Source organism: Anguilla rostrata, chromosome 3 (assembly GCF_018555375.3).
Source record: "Anguilla rostrata isolate EN2019 chromosome 3, ASM1855537v3, whole genome shotgun sequence".
Taxonomy (NCBI): domain Eukaryota; kingdom Metazoa; phylum Chordata; class Actinopteri; order Anguilliformes; family Anguillidae; genus Anguilla; species Anguilla rostrata.
Window position 1 is genome coordinate 70067189 of NC_057935.1, and position 20165 is coordinate 70087353.

Genomic DNA, 20165 nt, shown 5'->3' on the forward strand with positions numbered 1-20165 from the left:
TGCATCGGTCTTTCGAATAAGCAGCCGATGGCGTCAGAAGTAGATGGAGGGTTTTCGGATTGACCTCAACCGGACCCAACAACAGCCCGGGTTATTTTTCTTTTAGACTGCCCTGATTAAGAAGCAGCCGCCATCGCCGAGCCAAGCCAAGCCAAGCCAAGCCAAGCCAACCACAAACAGTTACAAACCTGCACGCATCATTTGACCTGAATTCACTTCTGAAGTGCTCAGGAATGCTTAGAAAATCTGCACAAACAACAGACTCTGAACACAAAATACGCACAGATGTTCATCCTGAGTGGCCAATTGCTTGAAGGATGGGGCCTGCCTCCAAGCACTCGCGTGCCATGCTGTTCAGATTGGATTATTAAGAAGCAAACCTTAACAAAAATAAAAACACTGGGGAAAGGCTGAAGTTCACTTGAAGTTGGTCCACTGTTAATAGCACTGTAATAACAGTGTTATAAATAAATCATTTCCACTTTCCCTTTGGAGATGTGTTTTAACAGCCAGAAATAGCTTCTTCATACATCATTCACAGGGTAAGTTTCCTGTAAATGCAAAGTTTCTATTTAGCGAATGATTTTTAAATGAAGTTTGCATTAATATTTTTTTTTTCCACATCAGAGGCCAAGTCATGGCGATCACTAAGTTTTAAAAAACATGTTCCATTGGCTGAAATCGCATCACGTGTGCGCTTCCTTATATGTCCATTTTAATCACATATCCTGCAGTTATCCACTTCCATCAGACTACTTCGATCAGATCAGTTGTTATTGGCTAAACATGCGGCTAAACGTCCAATGGGGAGAAATGCTGGCTGTGGGACTGGAGCGTTTGCGATGACGAAATCGGCGGGAAAAAAAAAAAAAAGAGGAAGAAGGAGAAGAACACAAAAATAACCCAGGTTTGAGGCTTTATTTTGCGGGTTGTATCTGAATGCTGCACATTTACACAAGGTCAGAAGGTACAGAAGCAAACTTACGGGCTGAGAGTCTGTGGTCGTTGCGATTCTTTCAGTAGGAAACCCTTAAGAGTGCCAAACTCTCGGTGCTGTATAAACCGTAACTAGGTGGATGGCATACGTGCTAACGTACACAGTATATGATTATGATTATCTCTTTTAATCTCTTTGTTTTGTTATTTATGCTGGCGTGCGTGTGATAGCTTTCAACGTGTGCGCTCGGGTGAACCACGGCTGTCGGCCATTCGCCGGACGAGTAAGACAGCGGATCGGTGCGTTAGCCTCAGGCCAGGGACGCAGCCGGACCGTGGCCGCGCCTAAGGCTTGCGGGCCAGCACGTAGAAATACCTCACCCCCAAGACGACCTCCGTCTCCACCGAGGAGGCCCCCATGACCGCCAGAAACCTGGAGAGGAAGAGAGACAACCGCGGCGTTTTCAAGAGAAGCCACTCCTTCGCCCTAATAATTATGGTAAATGGACTGCATTTATATAGCGCTTTTATCCAAAGCGCTTTACAATTGATGCCTCTCATTCGCCAGAGCAGTTAGGGGTTAGGTGTCTTGCTCAAGGACACTTCGACACGCCCAGGGCGGGGTTTGAACCCGCAACCCTCCGACTGCCAGACAATCGGTCTTACCTCCTGAGCTATGTCGCCCCTCCAATTATATAATTTTACAAATCATTTTTATCACATTTTAGAGACTAGCTGTCATTTATTTACCGGAGTCGAATCGGGGAACGTTTCCAAGAGGGTTTTTTATGTGTTACTACAAGGCATATTTATTCAGATCAGAACAGACACTGTCTTCAATGCTAGTTTAATATGTTTTATGACCTATAAAATGTGATTGACACTGTATTATAAACTGGAAAGTTCCATTGTACAATTGACGCACATCTATCCCCTTAAGAAGCAGTGCGAAGGTATGGGGGGGGGGGGGAGGTGTTGGCGGGGGGGTGGGGGCCCACTTGTCTGTGAAGTCCTGGGACAGCCTCCTGGCCTTTTCTGGGTCCTTTTTCAGCATAGTCTGGTAGTTGGAGAAGGACTGCACCATACCAATGTAATGGCCCAGAGTAATTTTCTTCCTTTCCCACACGCAGTCGTTCCTGGGAAGAGTAACACAGTAACATCTGGAGTCATTACACATCACTCATTCACAGGGGCAGTAACACAGTAACATCTGGAGTCATTACACATCGCTCATTCACAGGGGCAGTAACACAGTAACATCTGGAGTCATTACACATCACTCATTCACAGAGGCAGTAACACAGTAACATCTGGAGTCATTACACATCACAAATTTGCCACTGTGTTACAGAACCTACTGACACCATTACAGCCAATGCAATGAGCAATACGACCACCGAGTGGCACTGTCTCACTCTGCAGTTTCCTTTGCGACTAAAGAACTCAGTAAGCAGGGGGGTCTCACCATTCCTTCTCTGGGTACGGGATGGAGTCAAAGATTTTCTTGTACTGGACGACGGAGTCAGCTCCTAGGTGAGGGTTGCGATACGTCCACAAGGCCGCGTATAACTGTGGGTACAGTGATCCCAAAAGAGTTACTGTTAAAACAATAAACCCCAAAGAGTTACAGTTCAAACAATAAACCCAAAGAGGTACTGTTCAAACAATAAACCCAAAAGAGTTACTGTTCAAACAATAAACCCAAAAGAGTTACTGTTCAAACAATAAACCCAAAAGAGTTACTGTTCAATCGCTTACAGGGGATTAAACCAAGACAAGGTGCAAGGTGCACTTGCAAAACATGTAAATCTGACATTTTAAGGACATTTAAAATGAACATTTGCATTTAAGATTTTTACATAACATTATTCCAAGCTTTATTTCCAAAGCTTAATGCTCCTTACTTGACTTTTCTCAAAATTTGTGATGCCCAGTCATTTTCTCAGGTATGCCCCGGAAACTACAACTCCTCAGTATGATTCGAGACGGGACACACATAATCACATGACTACCAAAAATGAGTCCAGGGTAACCTTTCCCTCTCAATCCAGCGACTTGAGTTCTGCAGCAACGGGGCTGGAATTCTGTGCAATCTGGCACTGGCAGACCACGGGCGGTCAGCTGACCTCAGTCGCTCTACTCACTGTATGATGTGTGTGCGAGTATTACCAAAAAAAATCAAAACGAGTTCAAAAACCACGTGTTCAAAAACCACGTGTGCAAAAACCACATGTGAACACCCAACATGTGAAAAGTGCACACGTGAACTATAAAAATAATCACAGTTATAAAATGAGAGCAGAAGAAGCTAACCTATGCCATCTCAAGTCACACGTTTGGTTTTCACATGTGAAAACTGCAGTTCACATTTTTAAAAAGTCAGCGACGTGAAGATGCACACGACTCAGTGTGACCTCGTTCCTTTTCGCATGCAGACATTTTCATTCACAGGTGAAAAAAAGCCAAACGTGTGAATATTTAAATTCGCAAAAGAGAAAATGTTAAATCCCTGTGTGAAAAGGCAAATTTCACACGCCATTTTTCTCTGCAAGGGCACGATGCATGCGTGTATGTGTGTGTGTGTGCTGCGCATGTGTGTGTGTGTGTGTGTGTGTGTGCTGCGTGTGTGTGTGTACGCTGCGCGTGTGTGTGTGTGTGTGCTGTGCGTGTGTGCTGTGCGTGTGCGCGTGTGTGTGCGCGCGTGTGTGTGCGTGTGCTGCGTGTGTGTGTGTACGCTGCGCGTGTGTGTGTGTGTGTGCTGTGCGTGTGTGCTGTGCGTGTGCGCGTGTGTGTGCGCGCGTGTGTGCGCGTGTGGGCGCGTGTGGGGGTGGTCTTTCTCACGCGTGCAAACGCGCTGCGCATGTGTGTGTGTGTGTGCGCTGCGCATGTGTGTGCGCTGCGTGTGTGAGTGTGTGTGTGCGCTGCGCGTGTGTGTGCGTGTGTGTGTGCGCTGCGCATGTGTGCGTGTGTGCTGCGCGTGTGCGCGTGTGTGTGCGCTGCGTGTGTGTGTGTGTGCGGTGGTCTTCCTCACACGCGTGCGGAGGCCGCCGCTAGTCGCCGGGCGCGCGCGCGCGCTGAGCACTCGCCTCTCTGCACACTTGGTTGAGCCTGCGGGAGCAGTCCTCCTCCCCGTACTGCAGCTCCATGTCCATGGTGTAGCTCAGCAGCGCCAGGCAGCCCCGCGGCCCCAGCAGCCGGTCGGCCTCCCGCAGGAAGCGCGGCACGTCGAACCAGTGGGCGGCCGTCACCGCCGTCACCAGGTCCACCGAGCCGTCGGCGAAGGGCAGGTCCTCGGCCGCGCTCTCCCTGGAAACACAGTGACGGTGAGAAGGCCTTTTTTGGTTTTTCGTTAAATTTGCTTTTGGGGCTTTTCAGCTCCGTCGGACAGGACAGGTGTAGAGAGAGACGGGGAGAACGGGGGAAGAGAGAGAGAGAGGGGGAGAAGGTCGCGCGGTCGGACTCGAACCGCCGAAGTCAAACCGGTTCGAGTTGTTACGAGCATGTGGACAGTGCTCTACAGCAGAGACACCGAGAAGGCTTGCTTCTTTAAAAAAAAAAATATATATATATATATTATATATAAATACATGCCTGCATAGGTATGAGTGTGAGATTGGATGGTGAGTGAATGGGGTGTGTGTGTGTGTGTGTGTGTGTGTGTGTGTGTGTGTGCCCCGTCATAGATTGGCGGCCTGCCCAGGGTGTTTTCCCGCCTCTCGCCCAGTGCACACTGGGATAGGCTCCAGCACCCCCCCCCCGTGCGACCCTGACCAGGATAAGCGGGCATAGATAATGGATGGATGGATGCATGGATATACACAGCTGGATATTTACAGAAGCAAGTCGGGGCTTGCAACCTTGCTCAAAGAACACAGCGGCATTGGCCCCAAAAACATGGAAACCTAGGACTGAAACCTGCAACCTCACTGTTACAAAAAAAAACCCAGTTCCCTCGTTGTACACAGAGAGTAGGAAGCAGAGGTCAGAGATTCTGTTTGTGAAAACGGAGAGTAAAACTCTGAGAAGGAACATTCCCGTGCACAGATATGCCTGTGTTTCGGGTCAGAGGTGTACAGACCGATATTTAAGTCATTTATAAAGCAGCTAATAAGTCAATACGCCCACTGCACTGCCCATAGTCCGTGCAGCATGAGAGGGCAAAGAAATTAACAGACCTCTGACTGTGTGGACAAAGGTCAAGAATTTGAGTATGAGAGATTTGGAATTTTATCATGCATACAATGACCGCTACATTTCAGTTCTGTTTGTTTTTTTTTTTAACATTTGCTGACTCATTTTTCAAAATACCACTCTAAAGTACCAAACCCTTACCAATTCAGCAAATAAATTACTGTTTATTTGCTGAATTTAAGACTTTTTTTTTTTTTTACAATCTAATACAAGGTAATTGTGCATTGAAATTTACAGAAATATGTCACACAAGCTTCTTCTTTTCACTTACTGAACACAACTGCAATTTGACCGGAGGTTCCCAAACTTGTCCATACAGTACCTCTGAACATACACGCATACAGGCACGCATGCACAAACACACATGCACACACACACACGCACACACCCACAGGCGCGCACACACACATGCACACACACACACACCCACAGGCACATGCACACACACACCCACAGGCGCGCACACACACACGCACACACACATGCACACACACACACACGCACATTATTGTAATGCCTGTTACCATCATTCAGCTCGGATAGTGCTCACACCGCTTTGAGCCAGCACAGAATGGCACAATGTCCAAACAAGCTGATTGGCTGCTGGGGCCAGCTCCAGCTGAGCATGTGCGGAAACCATGGCGACCTGGCAAAGAAACAATGGCCCCACTGTTAACCTTGGAACTCAGGCTTTGCCTCCTGTGAAGATCTTTACGCTATCAGCATGCTACACTAACTTCATCGCAACAAACCCAGTATGTCAGAGGAGAGCCAACACTCAAAGGAGACGCGAAGGAACGAATGCAATCACCTCCCCTGGTTCTGACCTATAGGAGACATTGGGGGCGGAGCTACAGGCCCTGGCCATCTCCAGCTGCGCGGGGCTGATGTCCGTCCCGATTACTTGCTTGAAGTGCGGGGCGAGAAGGACCGTCCCCTGTCCCGAACCGCAGCCCACGTCCACCGCCAGATCAAACGGCTTCCCTTTCTGCGGAAACACGCAAGGCACGGCGCGACAGACACGACGAGCCGCCCACAGATGCAGGCATTACGGAACCGCGCTGATGCAACACCTGTATGAAAAGAGTTTTATCCGGGGCAATGCAGGTGCAGCAGACAGGACAGAACTGGTATGAGTGGGGCACACAGAACTGAAATGCTGAATTATACGCGTGTGCAAAGCCCGTAGATGCATATCTACTAAGAGATGCCATCTGTTCCATTCGGCTCACAAACTCTGCACGTTGCTCAAGAAATGCAGTAACAAAAAACCTACAGCTCCTAACCCCGTAGAACAAGTGAAAGCAAATAACTGTAAAAACTGTAAAACAAATATTTGCTTTATAGAGGGTAAGCGTGTGACGTGAAACACTCAAAATCAATTACACTAGCTTAGGCCATTCAAAGATAAAACAGGTCACTGCAACACTAAATGTTAAAAATGTTGAAAAAAGGTATGACTAACTGGTCACGTGTGCTGCCATGGACCACAACGCTTAAATAAGGATTGGAGGAGTAGGAGGGATTTTAGCCAGCATCCATTTATTTATTTATTTTTCCCCCATGCAGCAACTTTAAGCTGAAGTCACATAAAACTATCACAAAATCACAAAGTGAAATGGGTTTTCCTCACATCTGTGCAAGTGCATGTCCGTTGAGGCCAAATATATATTTTTAAATCAGTTTTTACTTCATACAGTAACTATTATTTTGCCATTATCTTCCCAGTCAGTTGGCGCGCAGTCGTACCTACCTTTCTCTCCAGGAAATCCACGACTTTTCCCATCAGCGTTTCTGAAGGGGAGATTCTGTACTTCTGGTAGGCGGCAGCATGTTCCTTGCCCTCAAACAGACGGTGAGCCATGTTCGCGTAGCGACAAAGAAATGCCCGGACTGACAGCGCTCTTGAGAAACGTTTCCTGGTTGAGAGAGAGAGAGAGAGAGAGCTGGCTCGCTGAATTAAAATCACGCCCTGAATTAAAAACACGCCCCCAATACTTGTCCAGTGCAAAGACTCCGGCAGAGTTTCAGCCCAAAGTTCAGCAGCTGTCACAACTGGAACGCTCAGCGCAGGTCAGTAAACAGTGACTAGCGATCTTGCGTCCGTCCGGCTCTGTAAAGAAACAGAACGGCGACACCCTTAGTGGACATTCACATCACATAAATTCACATAAATTAGCGGTTAACTGCCAGTCAACGCAGAATTAGATGTGGGAGTGATCAGCACGTAGCCCAAATGAGAAACAGAGAAATAGGTCAGCTGGGATTTTAATGAAGAGAGGCTACCGTTTTAATGAAAGCACGCGAGGGGCCGCTTGAATGAATGGTTATAAGTCTGGAGTAGCCTACTAAGCACAGTTAGCCTACAGGCGGAGGGCGTCCACAGGTGCACAGACATTGGAGTCTGGACCTACCCCCAAGAAAAAATCCCCAGAAAGACAGGCTAAATTAACGTCCACACCAAGAATAAAAATAAAATTCCGTTCACGACTTGCGGCTTTGTACAAATAATAAGGCGCACGTACCGTGCTTTGATCCTGACAAAACGCTTTGGGCAGCTTAATTATCAATCGATTATCTGGTCATTCCCTATATGGGTCCTCCATAACTGCCCATGATACCACAATAGCGACTGACCACAATAAACATAGTATCGACCAGAAGGACGATTAGGCATCTTAATGTAAAAACAGGCAAATTTTTTTTTTTTTTTTTAAAGGAAAATCGGAGGGATATCAATAAAAAGAGTATGAAAGCAAAGCAAAACTGCTCCAAGATGTGGTTTCATTGTTCAGGCTCTTTTTAAAAAAACGCATGAATGAATCCATCTACACAGCCTTCAGCAGTTCTCATGGCTTAATAATACCATGTAGTGCACACGCCTGGCATAAGTCTCCTTTTCATAGTATCTTCACTGCTTTACTTTACTTCCAAAAGATCCTGTCATGCCTTGGGTAGCCACTTTGTAGTGGAGAAATTACCTGGGATCACCGGATATTAACTGTATGTAGATTTGGTGAAAATATCTGTAACTATAAAACCTTTTATTTTTTAAAAATTATTATTATTATTATTTTTTTACATTTAAATATGACATTTTAACTTATGATGGGGGGTGACCCTGGATGCCTTTTCAGCCTGGGAGGGGGTCCCTGAATCGGAAAAGGTTGAAAACTCCTGTGACAGGAGCAAACAATGGAAAGAGGGGCAGGGCTGGAGTTAAATTTAAAAAAAACAACAACAGGAAACTGTAGCACAAGCAAGACCTTTTCCATTTCAGAGGACTGACTTCCCGTGTTAATGGAAATTCATGCCTGTTCAGATTCCTAACACATACAGTATTGGCACTCCAGGGCCTCAAGTTGGGAGTGCAGAGTTTATTTAGAAACAGCAAGTGGGAGGGGGCCTCCAGTGGCATAGCCCATAGAGCGCTTACCACATGCTAATCGCGAGCCGCGACATCGGCGGTTCGAGTCCCACCTCTCTCTCTCTCTCTCTCTCTCTCTCTCTCTCTCTCTCTCTCTCTCTCTCCTCCTAGTTCCTTCTGTCTCTCTACACTATTCTGTCTAATAAAGCTGAAAAAAGCCCAGAAAAAATATTTAAAAATGGAAACAGCAAGTGGAAGAGTTCAGAGAACACCATCACAGAGGAGTGTAACAAGCTTTCGGGAGCAAGGGCTCACACAAATGATTCATAGGGTTGCGCCCCGTTGCATAAGCACTAATGCTGTACGTACACCCTTTGGCAAGACCTATCGGCTATATTTGAACACAGCAAAATGTCCATTGTTAATTCAACTGTAACTGTACTCTCTTTTAACTTACTGTGGTTGGAAAAAATTTTATTTGCTGATATTCTTGAACATTACATAATATTATGTACGCATAAGAAATAATACTTAAAAAAAATATTACTGTGACTGCTCGCCCGTGTGTGGGCATATTTCATATCCCTGCGTGTCCTGCAAGAACACGAGCGCGACAGTGCAGTTTTGCGCTCTCTCGCATGATTTGTTTTGCTCTTGCATTCATGCAGATTTCTTGAGATAATAGAGGGTACTGGCGAGACTCCTGTTGCGTGGGGTTACTGTACAGTCGAGGCTCCAAAGCTCAAAGGTTCTCAGCTTCCAACTGCTTAATCGCAAACGAGGTAAACGTGCTCTGAACGTGCCATTTCGGCCGAGCCGTCCCGACCGCACGCATTGGCGGGGGAAGCTGGTGCTTCCGGCAGAGGTTGATCCCTAAAATTATAATTTTCTCCTGAATCACGCTCAGCAAGTCAGACCGTTGCGTGGACACAGGGGCCGAGGTGTTCTCACTCCCAAAACGAACACGCTGCACGCCAATGGGAGCGGAGCCCCAGTTCCCCCTCATGCCTTGGGGTACCTTCCGGAACCCCACCCCTGTACCGGTGGGGTTCCGGAAGCCAGGCGCCTCCGCCACGGCTGTCAAACAGCTGAGAAACACGTCAGTTCGTTTCATTGCCCTGTTCTAGCCCATTTAATAAAGACCTTTTATCCGTTTTTTACACATGGAGACAAGAGTGACTCGGCCTTTTTCCTTGGTGCCAGTAAACTTTTTGAAAGTGAAGCAGCTTTCTGTTCTTATGCACCAAAGGTTTGGAACAAACTCCCATTACAAATAAGACAAGCAACCTCTGTTGATAGTTTTAAAAAACAGCTCAAAACCCATTTTTATGATCTTGCTTTCAATTAATTTCACCTTTTTATTTTAACACCATTATTTGATATTTCTTATACTTGTTTTATGTTTTTTTATCTTAGCATTGTTTTTATCATTATACATTTATTTTATTACTATTATTTTATTTTATTTTTATTAGTATATGCTTTTTCTTTATTATTTATTTATTTTTTAATTTACGTCATTTCTGCTATTATCATTATCAATTTATTTTATTTATATTTTTATCTCATCTTAATACCTGTGGTACTGATTTCTATTGTTTCTCTTGTAAAGCACTTTGAGCTGCATTTTATGATATGAAAGGTGCTATATAAATGAAGTTTATTATTATTATTATTAGTTTATTCACTGTTCAGAGGCGGTGTCTACCTCCATGGTTGTGTTTGGAGTAGGAGGTAAGGAATCTCATCAACTGGTGTTCAGACAACTGCCCCAAGGTTAATGTGAGCGCAACAAAGGTCATCTAATTGGTCACTGATTTTTTTTAATTTTTTTTTTTAAAGAAGATATCCCTGTCCCTACAGTTAATAATGCACCCATTGAAAGAGCTGACACTTAAATAAATGCTTAGAGAGGGAGATGGATAACCAGCTCAACTTTAAAGAGCGTGCCCCTTCAAAGGTCAGGAAGTTGCACCAGCTGCATGTTCCTTTTTATGGAAACCATTTTGTGAAGCTGTTTTTACAGAGCTGCCTCTTCCTTTGGTTTAATTTGTGTTTTTGGCAACATGCGCACCCAAGATAAAGTAACGCAACAAGGAGAACAGGCCATTCAGCCCAACAAGGCTCCAACAATTTTCCTGACTAAATTGTACCTAGTGCTCTGATTACTTACAGAACTAGATAGATCGGTAAACTAAACAGACTAAATAGTATCAAAGTAAAAGTGCCACGCATGGTGAAAATGGTGCACATGGAGTCACTGGGTGTGATCAGGTGGCAGCTGCTTCGCTGTGCTAAGATCTCACTCTGAAACAGGCCAGGCAAACCCGCACACCCTCTGCACAGCAGGCTCCAAACAAGCAGCCAGAGCAAAGGAAATGAGAAATGAGAACAACCAGGTTTGATCAGGGTTTTGTCCCTACAGCAAAGCTTGCTGGGCGGCAGTGTAGCACAGTGGGTAAGGAAATGGGCTTTTAACCAAAACGTTAGATTCCTGGATAGGACACTGCCGTTGTACCCTTGAGCAAGGTACTTAACCTGGATTGGTTCAGTATATATCCTGCTGTATAAATGGGTGCAATCTAAATGCTATGTAAAAAGTTGTGGACATGAGCATCTGCTAAAATGCCTGTAAAGTACAGCAGTAATATCAATAAATGAACCAGTTAGTGCCTGAATAGATAAAATGGTTTCCTCCAACGACTATGACCAAATAATTTTCATTTTACCTTGTTTGCATACAATAAGCACTTGAATTTCCCCTGTCGGAGATAATAAAGTGTGCATTGACCTTGAGATGTGTTATAGAATGTGCAGGACTGAAATAAATACAAAAAAAAACTGTTCAGAAACTGAAATAATGCTAATTTAATCACGGTTTCTGTGGTATTTGTGTTCTGTACCACAGTCTCTACTCAGTGATAATGTTTACTCGGTGAGTGCTCGTTTGCAGAAGCAGAATGAACGCAACACGTCTCTCAGTCTGTTGCAATGCAGGAACCGTCATTGCATCTCTGGGTTTTTTTTTTTTTTTTAAAAGCGCAACTTCCTTTGTGGTGGTTCACGTGTCCATGCCTCTCCCTATTCCTCTTACAGAGCACATCCTCGTCGGCTAAAATCGCCAGTCGAACGGGAGCTCAAAGCCGGTGCGGACCGGGCAGGTACCATGGGACCAGCGCAGGGCACCATGGGAACTGTACTGTGGTTCACTCTGCTGTGGACGTCTGGATGCGGCCACAGTTTCGCTGCTCAGGGTGAGTCTCGCCGTCCCTTTAGGGATGAATCCGTATCATTCACACATCACCAACCTGCAGCGGCTAGCGCAACCACATTACATTACAGGCATTTGGCAGACGCTCTTATCCAGAGCAACGTACAACAAAGTGTATAATCATAACCATAACCACATGATTTAAAGACTGGAGTTACACATTTCTGGATGCGAACGATGTATGACTGTCATATGCATGTTATTATTCATTACATTGTTCTGACACGGGTGAGGATATTTTATTAAAATCAACCAAGTCACGGTCATTGCAATCTGTCGGGCCAACCCTGAACCACTAACACATTTGAGGAGCTGTTTTTTTTTTTTTTTTTCCCCAGGAAGGTTTCTTCGAGATTCTTGGTGTTCTAGAACCCCACTGCTTTCAGTTACCTGTATTGATTCATGTTATATCAGCATTAGAACATTCTGGTCAGATACATCTGATCTCACACCGTAAAAGGTTGGGAGAAATAGGGAGATCGATGACTAGGTGCTACTCCGGTTTAACTATGATGATCCGGTCTGAGGTCAATGACAGAATTCATAAAATGGTTTGCTCTGACAATAATAACACCTTAGGGCTATAATGATGTTATAGTATGGTCACACTATGCAAATTTTCATTCTATTTTCCAAGCTGAAAATAATGAATGTTGAATGTTAAATTAAAAGCACACTAAAACATTACATTACAGGCATTTAGCAGACGCTCTTATCTAATGCGACTTACACAACTTTTTACATAGCACTTTTTTTTTTTTACATTGTATCCATTTATTTAGCTGGATATATACTGAAGCAATGCAGGTTAAGTACCTTGCTCAAGGGTACAACAGCAGTGTCCTACCCAGGAATCAAACGTATGACTTTTCGGTCACAAGCCCAGTTCCTTACCCACTGTGCTACACTGCCACTAAAAGACGACAGTAAAGCACACAAGGGCCAGTACAGCGAATTATGGTTTTTGGTTAACAATTAACTTTATTGCTGTGTGGTTGGCTGTATGATGGCAAGTTAATCATAAAAGGTAGGCTAACTGGCTCAGAAATTATGCAAAAAGAGAATATTGAGAATATTTCAGCGAGGTGTAGTGCAGATCAAAGATGAGGGTGGTTTTCTTAAGTAGGCCAACAATAGTGGAAAACACATAAATGGTCTTTAAAAGTCACAGTATGCATATATATTTAAGTGTAAATACTTTGAAAATGCATGTATATTTAACCCTTCGAAGAGTCGGTTCTATGGAATGTTTTGTTTTTAATTATAAGTCAGTGTTCTAGAACTCCATTGCTTTCAATAACCGGTAGCGGTTGTTATATCAGCATATCAGAGTGTTTAGTTAACAAACAGGTGATTAGAAAGTTCTTATCTTATACCTCAAAGGGGAAACTGAACATAAATTGCAATGCATCTTCCCCTCTCCGCTCAGCGGCATCTTTATTGCGACTGCTCTCATCAGTGAACCAGGAATTGTTTTACACACAGTACTACAGTGGAAGTGTAGTGCAGGCCGGGGGTGTGTCCGTATTGCGGATGACAAACTGTAGCTTGTGGGTGGGAGCGAGCATAATACAGCGGTATCCCACGGAAACCACACAAATTTAAACCTAACCCTAACTCTGTAGAAACGTGTCCCACCACTCCGGCCTCTCAGCCAATCAGAGTCAACTGATGTCACAGCACACACCCTCATATCTGAGACTACGGGCCCAGAGTGTGTGAGTTCCTGTTCCAGTTCAGATAAGAAGGGGCTCATTCAGTAATTTAACATATATCTATTAAAAAAATATTATTTGTACGTTCTGACTCTCAACCTGGGTTTTTCAATACAGGGTTTAGACAGATTTTATATAGGCTAAGTCTCTGGCACCAAACTGAAAAAGTCAAGTAGCACTTTGTTATATATATATATATATATATATATATATATATATAACAATCTACAAAGATTGTGGTGGTTGGTAATAGTGTGATGTTTTTTTCTCCCCCTGACAGTGCTCAAGAGAAATATCTACTTCAGCTGTGCTCAAAGAGAACGCATAACTCTGTCTGTACCATCTGTAACATCTGGAAGAGAATTCATTTGGGAGAGGACATCACACCAACACAACAACAAAACTGTCAAAATTGCAGTCATTGAGTCCTCAAACGAAAAGCTTTCATGGACCCACATCGATAAGTTCTTTAAAAATGGCAAGGACTTTGAGATTTCCATGGAGCCTCTCTTCCAAAACGCAGGTGTTTTTTCTTTTTCACAAACAAGACCAGAGAATGTTTTAATTGCCAGATATGAAGTCTTCGCTTTAAAAGGTAAGTTTGTAGTTAAAAAGAAAGTCACATTGTCGATATAAAATAAACTCAAAAAAAAAAAAAAAATGAAGAGCCGTGTTCAAAAACTAACCAAAAGACAACGATTGCCTAATATTTTTATTTTATTTCACCCCCAATGTAAATACTCCATCTTCAATACACGAACAGACATGCACATTGCATTCCCATATGTCCTTTAAAATGATGGTACTTAAACAAGTTTCCATTTGACAACAACGATTCCCTTTTATTTCCAATTTCAAATTTTTTAATCAGGGCCATAAATGATATTCTTAATCGGCCTCATACCACACGGAGGGGAGGCGGTTGCAGCTGGTTCGTTTAAAAAACCCAACGGTTTGGACAATATGGCAGAATTTGAATTTTTCTGTAGCTTCTAAAGCGCCTTGCTCATCAGAGTGCCGATGAACATGGGGCCGGCCGCAGATGTGGCTACCACAGAAAACGCACCAACATGGACCAGATAGGCTACATAGCAGTGATGCGCGTAGTGATTAAACAATGCTTTTACAGTTCCGCGATCGCCATATCTGCACTCAAAAATAACCAAATCAACGCAAACGCAAAAGTAAGAAAGGGGAAAGAAAACGAATGCACGCATGCATTATAAGAGTGTAGCCTATTTCACAAAAGGGAAAAAGCGATCACCTTACATACCAACCATACAATAACAAGCAGCAGACAATGAATGGATACCCATAGGTAACACCCAGTATAAAAACTGATCAGAGATGATGCACATATACACTATAAGAGTTAAAATGTAATCTCATCTCCTGTGAGCACAGTACGCCCACCGACATTAGCTTAATTCATCTCCGTCTTCCATAAATTAATGTTCCTGCACTCGCCCGTCACGTTCGTCCCAGATACGTTTCAATGTACAAATGAGCGCTACTGGCATAACCTTTATGGCCAAGCCACCGTAGAAAGTGTTAATTTAATAACACTGCCAAAGTGAAACTAAAAGTATTTAAAACATACCTCAGTCTAGTTATCAACGGTGCCCTGTCTTGTGGATGACCATCGGTAATATGTCAAAATATCGCGAGGATTCGTTTTCCTTCTTCTTCTTCGTCTTCAGTTTTTGACGATTGTCAATCAACATGGGTGAATTACCACCACCTACTGGGCTGGAGTAATAATTATAATTATATATACTGAAGTAAAAACAAAAAAAGAAAATAATAATAATAATAATCATATAGCCCCGTTACGTTTACCCATAAGTTCCAATGTCCCATTCAGTTCCGTACACCCCAACCTCATCCTGGATCTCATGGATTCATCCTTATTATCCCTTCCAGACACCCTCCCCTTCCCCACCTGTCACTATGTTAGATAAAGGTGTCGACCCCGGCTCTCCCTACCCCACTCTTCCTGCCCCCTCGTCTTCACTGCAGCTTTAATTACCCCTTTAGCTTCCTGCCGACGCAACGGGACCTCCAGATCCGGCACTGCCCTCCCTAGTGCCCGTTTCACCGGATAGTCAGCCCCCACATTCTACATGAACCAACACCCAGAGAAACTTTACCCATACCCCGGCCACCCGGCTGTACTCTGAGAAGGGTGTGCAATAGCTAATACACCACATCCTCCCTGCTGTTTGAATGGAAGGTTTACAGAGACATCAACGCCGAACTAGAATCGGAGCATAGTCTGAACCTTTATATCCGTCCAGAGTAACAGAACCTCCATATCGAGCATAGCTCTCCCCTCTCTTCCTGCAGTGGAGCCGTCCCTGTGGTCCAGTTTCTCTCGAGGCGCGGACGTGAGCGCCAGCTGTACGGTGTCGCGTCTGCAGGATTCAGCCACACTACGCTGGGAAAAAGAAGGAACTCACACTTCTAACACCACCCTTTCCCACAAAAACGCAGCCCACATCATCATCCACAGCGCTGATGAACACAGCGAGGGAAGGTACAGCTGCTCGCTCGAGCGGAACGGACTGCTTCTACACAACGTTAGCAATACGCTCTCCGTCAGGAAAGGTGAGAGCGACGAATTATTCTTCCCTTAGCCTGATGTTTTTTTAACGAATCTTCTCAAATGTAAAACCGCACAGTACTTAACCATTTTTTTCCACAGCTGTCCAAATATCGGTGGCTTTTCTAACGGCTTCTGCGTGCTTCATTTTTCAGATACGTATCATACCTCGTATAACCTGTACAGAGACAGCTCTGACAGCACCGAAGTCGTGTTCGTCTGCGCGTCTCCGAGCCACCACAGAACAGCTTGGTGGGCCTGGGTGCCATTTTTTGAAGGAAAAACAAAAACTCTGGCAACAGCTGGGAAGGAAGGAAAGGTCAGGATTTCTACGGAGATTGACGGAGAGAGGTTCTCGTCGGATGGTTACGACGGAATACTTTTCCCCTTGAGGATATCGCCGGTGATGTTTCAAGACGCTGGAAGATATTCATGCTATGTGGACAACAGCTATTTCAGCTATATAACACTGATAACTCTTCAGGGTAAGATGAGTCTTTGGGGTCAGAAAACGCGGGAAGATTGAAAGCTGTACTTACTCTTGTCATGAACAAAGCATGTCATCGATGAATGTCTGTTATTGAATGTCTGTTGTTAATTAAAAATTATTTTAGAAAAAATAAGAGATTACTTCTTGAATTAATTGCAGGAGGATGGGTTTACAAATAATCAAAAACAATTCCCTTGTGTGTCTGCGTGTCTGTGTAGTGTCAGCAGAGCCCCCTGGTGGTCTGTCCAGGAATCAGTCCGTTGTGCTGAACTGTCAGATATCACAGGTGATGGGCTCTGTGACCCTGGCCTGGCTCCGGATGAAGGGGGGCAGGGGGGAGCTCGTAAAGCAGGAGGTCCTGAGTGAGGGGCACCCAGAAAAGATGCTAAGTCTCACCCTACCCATTCTGAGCAGAGACCAGCTGCACTGGGCCTGTGCGGTGTTCACAGAGAGCATGCTCAGAACACAGGTCCCCCTGCACCTTAGGCCACTGTCAGCACAGCCAGGTAGTGACACCTTCTGACCACACCTTCCTCACCCACTGCACAACCTTCAACATGATAATATTCAACACGGCCAACATGGTCTAAGACACTGCAGTTTGAATGGGAGAACAGACTACGTTAGACTCAGTAACCATATGTTCTCTCTCACACAGGATGGAGCACTGAGACAGTGGTCAGGGTGGTGATTGTAGTGCTGGCCACCCTGGGGATGCTAAAGGTTCTTATGTGGTACTGCAGGAGACGCCCAGCAAGTAAGCAGACTAGCACTGGGACACAATAGCCAAGTGCTCAACATTTTTCAGTTTTGAATGAAGACAGGGGTCCCTGGTACTGAAACCAACTGTTATAATATCCACAATCTAAATGGATATCCATTGGCTGTTTGCAAGCTGCTAAGCAGAGTAATTATGTACCCTCATCACTTGTCAGATATGCCACACTGTACACCTTAAGGCTTTAAGCCAAAGTAAGACAAGAGTAGTAGTGGCATATGAATTTGTAGTTCTTAATTTTGTCAGGTTGCTCTCAATGAGCAACACAGGAATTCAGGAATGCAGAATAAATAAAATGCACTGTATTATTTTAGATTGTTTCCAATTCATGCAGTTTTTGTATCTTTTTTAAATATTTTTTTATTATGTTTGGTATCTGTATAATAACAGCTTGTCTTTAACTCTTTATTCTTGATGCTTTTGTTAGTTCATTTTGTCTTGGTCGGAAATAGTTCTGCATAAATTCTACTAAAATCACATCAAAATAAAATCATAATTCATTTTCTGTTTGTTTTTCTTTTTCTTTACGTGACAAGTACAATTAGCATAGCCCAAGTTTCCATCATGTCCATTTCAGTCAGTTACACTTTTTTTGTGAAATGAACTGCAATCAGAAATATCCAGACATTAATAACATACACTTCATGGCCATAAGTATGTGACATCAAACATCTCATCCAAAATTATGTGGATTGATATGGAGTTGGTCCACCCTTTGCTGCTATAACCACCTCCACTCTTCTTGGAAGGCTTTATACTAGATGTTGGAGCATTGCTTCAGGGATTTGCTTCCATTCAGCCAGCAGAGCATTAGTGAAGTCGGGCACTGATTGGGCGATTGGGCCTGGTTCGCAGTTGGCTTTCCAACTGATCTAAAAGGTGTTGGGTGGGGTTGAGGTCAGGGCTCTGTGCAGGCAGTCAAGTTCTTCCACACTGTTCTCGACAAAACCATTTCTATATGGACCTCAGTGTGTGCCTGGGAGCATTATCATGCTGAAACAGGAAAGGGCCTTCCCCAAACTATTGGGGAAACATGGAATCATTTAGAATGTGATTGTATGCTGGGGCCTAGCCCAAACCATGAAAACCAGCTCCAGACTGTCCAGATACTTTTGGTCATGTTGTGTATCATAGAAAACCATCCTGCATGGGTGAAAACGTTACAATGGCATTACTCAGTTCTCAATAACTCACCAGCAAAACACAGTAATATAATAATATACTGTACCGCTGTCTATTTATGATTCAAGGACGGATGTCAAAATAACATATCATAGGAATCCTGGGTCCTCCGCTGATTGACAGTGTGACTGACCAATAACATGTTAGAGGACCACCATCAACTCCCAAAGGACCAAGATTAAAACTGCTGAGTGGAAGAAACAGGCTTAACAGAAATACCATTGCATGGGAATGTTTGAACCCAATAGTGATATGTAATGGGGTTCTGCTGCCCAAAAACAATGACACACTGTTAATGATTCTGTACCAGACGAGAATCACAGCGAGTTAGCACTGCTAACACTGCTAACACTAGCACTGCCTTACATACATCTCTTTGATCTTCACTTCATATCACAATCCAACTGTAATATAATTAAAATAAGACCAGGTCAACTCCTAGTGTATGGCTGGACCTAACACACTTCATCTAGCCGACCAATGGTGTAACGTCATAACTCGGCATACCGATGGTGTAACTTGATCAATCACTCAGTCACAGACATGCCCGTTTGTAGGGCTGGCCCCGCTGTTGCGGTCCAGCCAAAAATGTTACATTTGGACTAAACAATTAGGCAACCAAAAGGCACTAAAGTTTTTGGTTTCTTATTTGTGAACATTTCACTCCAAATAAATATTAAAATACTGTATCAAGTTTGGGAACAAATAAAAGACCATTCTATGACCTGAACTAAAGGTGTTAAATGCCACAAGACACTACTGACATGTCAGGCAAGTTTGTGCAGAATGTTCCAGAATACAGCTGTGACAAGTTCAGTGTGTAACTGAAGGGTGAACCAGTACATTTTGTAAGTACAAAGCACCACGGTTTATTAATAAATGTGAATGCAGAGTCTCTAAAAGCGCAGTTCCTTTCTGAAACTGTGCAGTCCTCACCCTACTGCAGACCTGGATGAGCTATTAGTAGATTTCCCTTTAACGGGTGTAAGATCACAAATATGTGACTAGAATGTTCATCACTGAACAGCCTAGTGATGATGTAATGATCACCTCTGGCAGTTGAAAGCAATGGAGTTTTTATTTATTTATTTATTTTACAAAGGTAGTGAGAACAGGAGGACCAGACTATTTAGAATTGTATAAACAAGACAAATGACTGCAATTTTCTCAGTGTTTTCCCAGCTCAGCCAGTTGTGATTTCTTAGGACACAGCAGTAGTGACGGCTATTTGGCCTTCTGTCCAGACTCTTAAGGGTTTATTTGCACACAGACTCAATGCATCTCAGTGTGGTTTTGCTTGCTTGCACCCAGCTTGTCAGGTAATGTGTCAGATGAGGTAGTTCCTCTTTTTTAGCCATTTCCTGAAAAAGTACCCTTGTAAAAAGGCTAGACACCAGTAAGAAGGGCTGCATAGGGCATCAGCCATGGCAATGGTACAGTTGTGGACCCTGTTGTGGATATCAGGATACTGTCATCTACTTTCAGCTGAGGGTGAGTCCCTCTTTCTGCCTCAATCATATATTAATTAATGTATTAATTTATTCATATATAAAACTCATTAAAATGCATCAAAATGTACAAGAATAATAGAACCTCGCAATGGATAAACCGTCAGTTCTCTGTACTATAGAAA

At 43.9% G+C, this 20165-nt stretch overlaps 2 protein-coding genes across 11 annotated transcripts in view; one reads left to right on the top strand and one right to left on the bottom strand.

Annotated features, from left to right (window-relative positions):
* Positions 1-899: 899 nt before the first annotated feature.
* LOC135251786 (putative methyltransferase DDB_G0268948) overlaps positions 900-20165 on the bottom strand; it is a 45335-nt gene continuing 26069 nt past the window's right edge. The window contains exons 1-7 of one of the 3 annotated variants that reach the window (XM_064329574.1): positions 15081-15219; positions 6881-7046; positions 5955-6115; positions 4023-4242; positions 2402-2505; positions 1935-2072; positions 900-1369 (exon numbers count right to left, since the gene is read on the bottom strand). In XM_064329574.1, the coding sequence (XP_064185644.1) occupies positions 1282-1369; positions 1935-2072; positions 2402-2505; positions 4023-4242; positions 5955-6115; positions 6881-6991 (822 nt within the window). In that variant the 5' untranslated portion in view covers positions 6992-7046; positions 15081-15219 and the 3' untranslated portion in view covers positions 900-1281. Of the gene's footprint in view, positions 1370-1934; positions 2073-2401; positions 2506-4022; positions 4243-5954; positions 6116-6880; positions 7239-15080; positions 15220-20165 lie in introns of those variants that run through there. The other 2 variants (XM_064329572.1, XM_064329573.1) reach the window with 2 other exon arrangements.
* The window catches only part of LOC135251784 (uncharacterized), a 128249-nt gene continuing 119642 nt past the window's right edge, over positions 11559-20165 (top strand). For all 8 annotated transcript variants that reach the window (XM_064329558.1, XM_064329562.1, XM_064329556.1 and 5 more), the window contains exons 1-2: positions 11559-11748; positions 13761-14075. In XM_064329558.1, the coding sequence (XP_064185628.1) occupies positions 11661-11748; positions 13761-14075 (403 nt within the window). In that variant the 5' untranslated portion in view covers positions 11559-11660. The remainder of the gene's footprint in view (positions 11749-13760; positions 14076-20165) is intronic.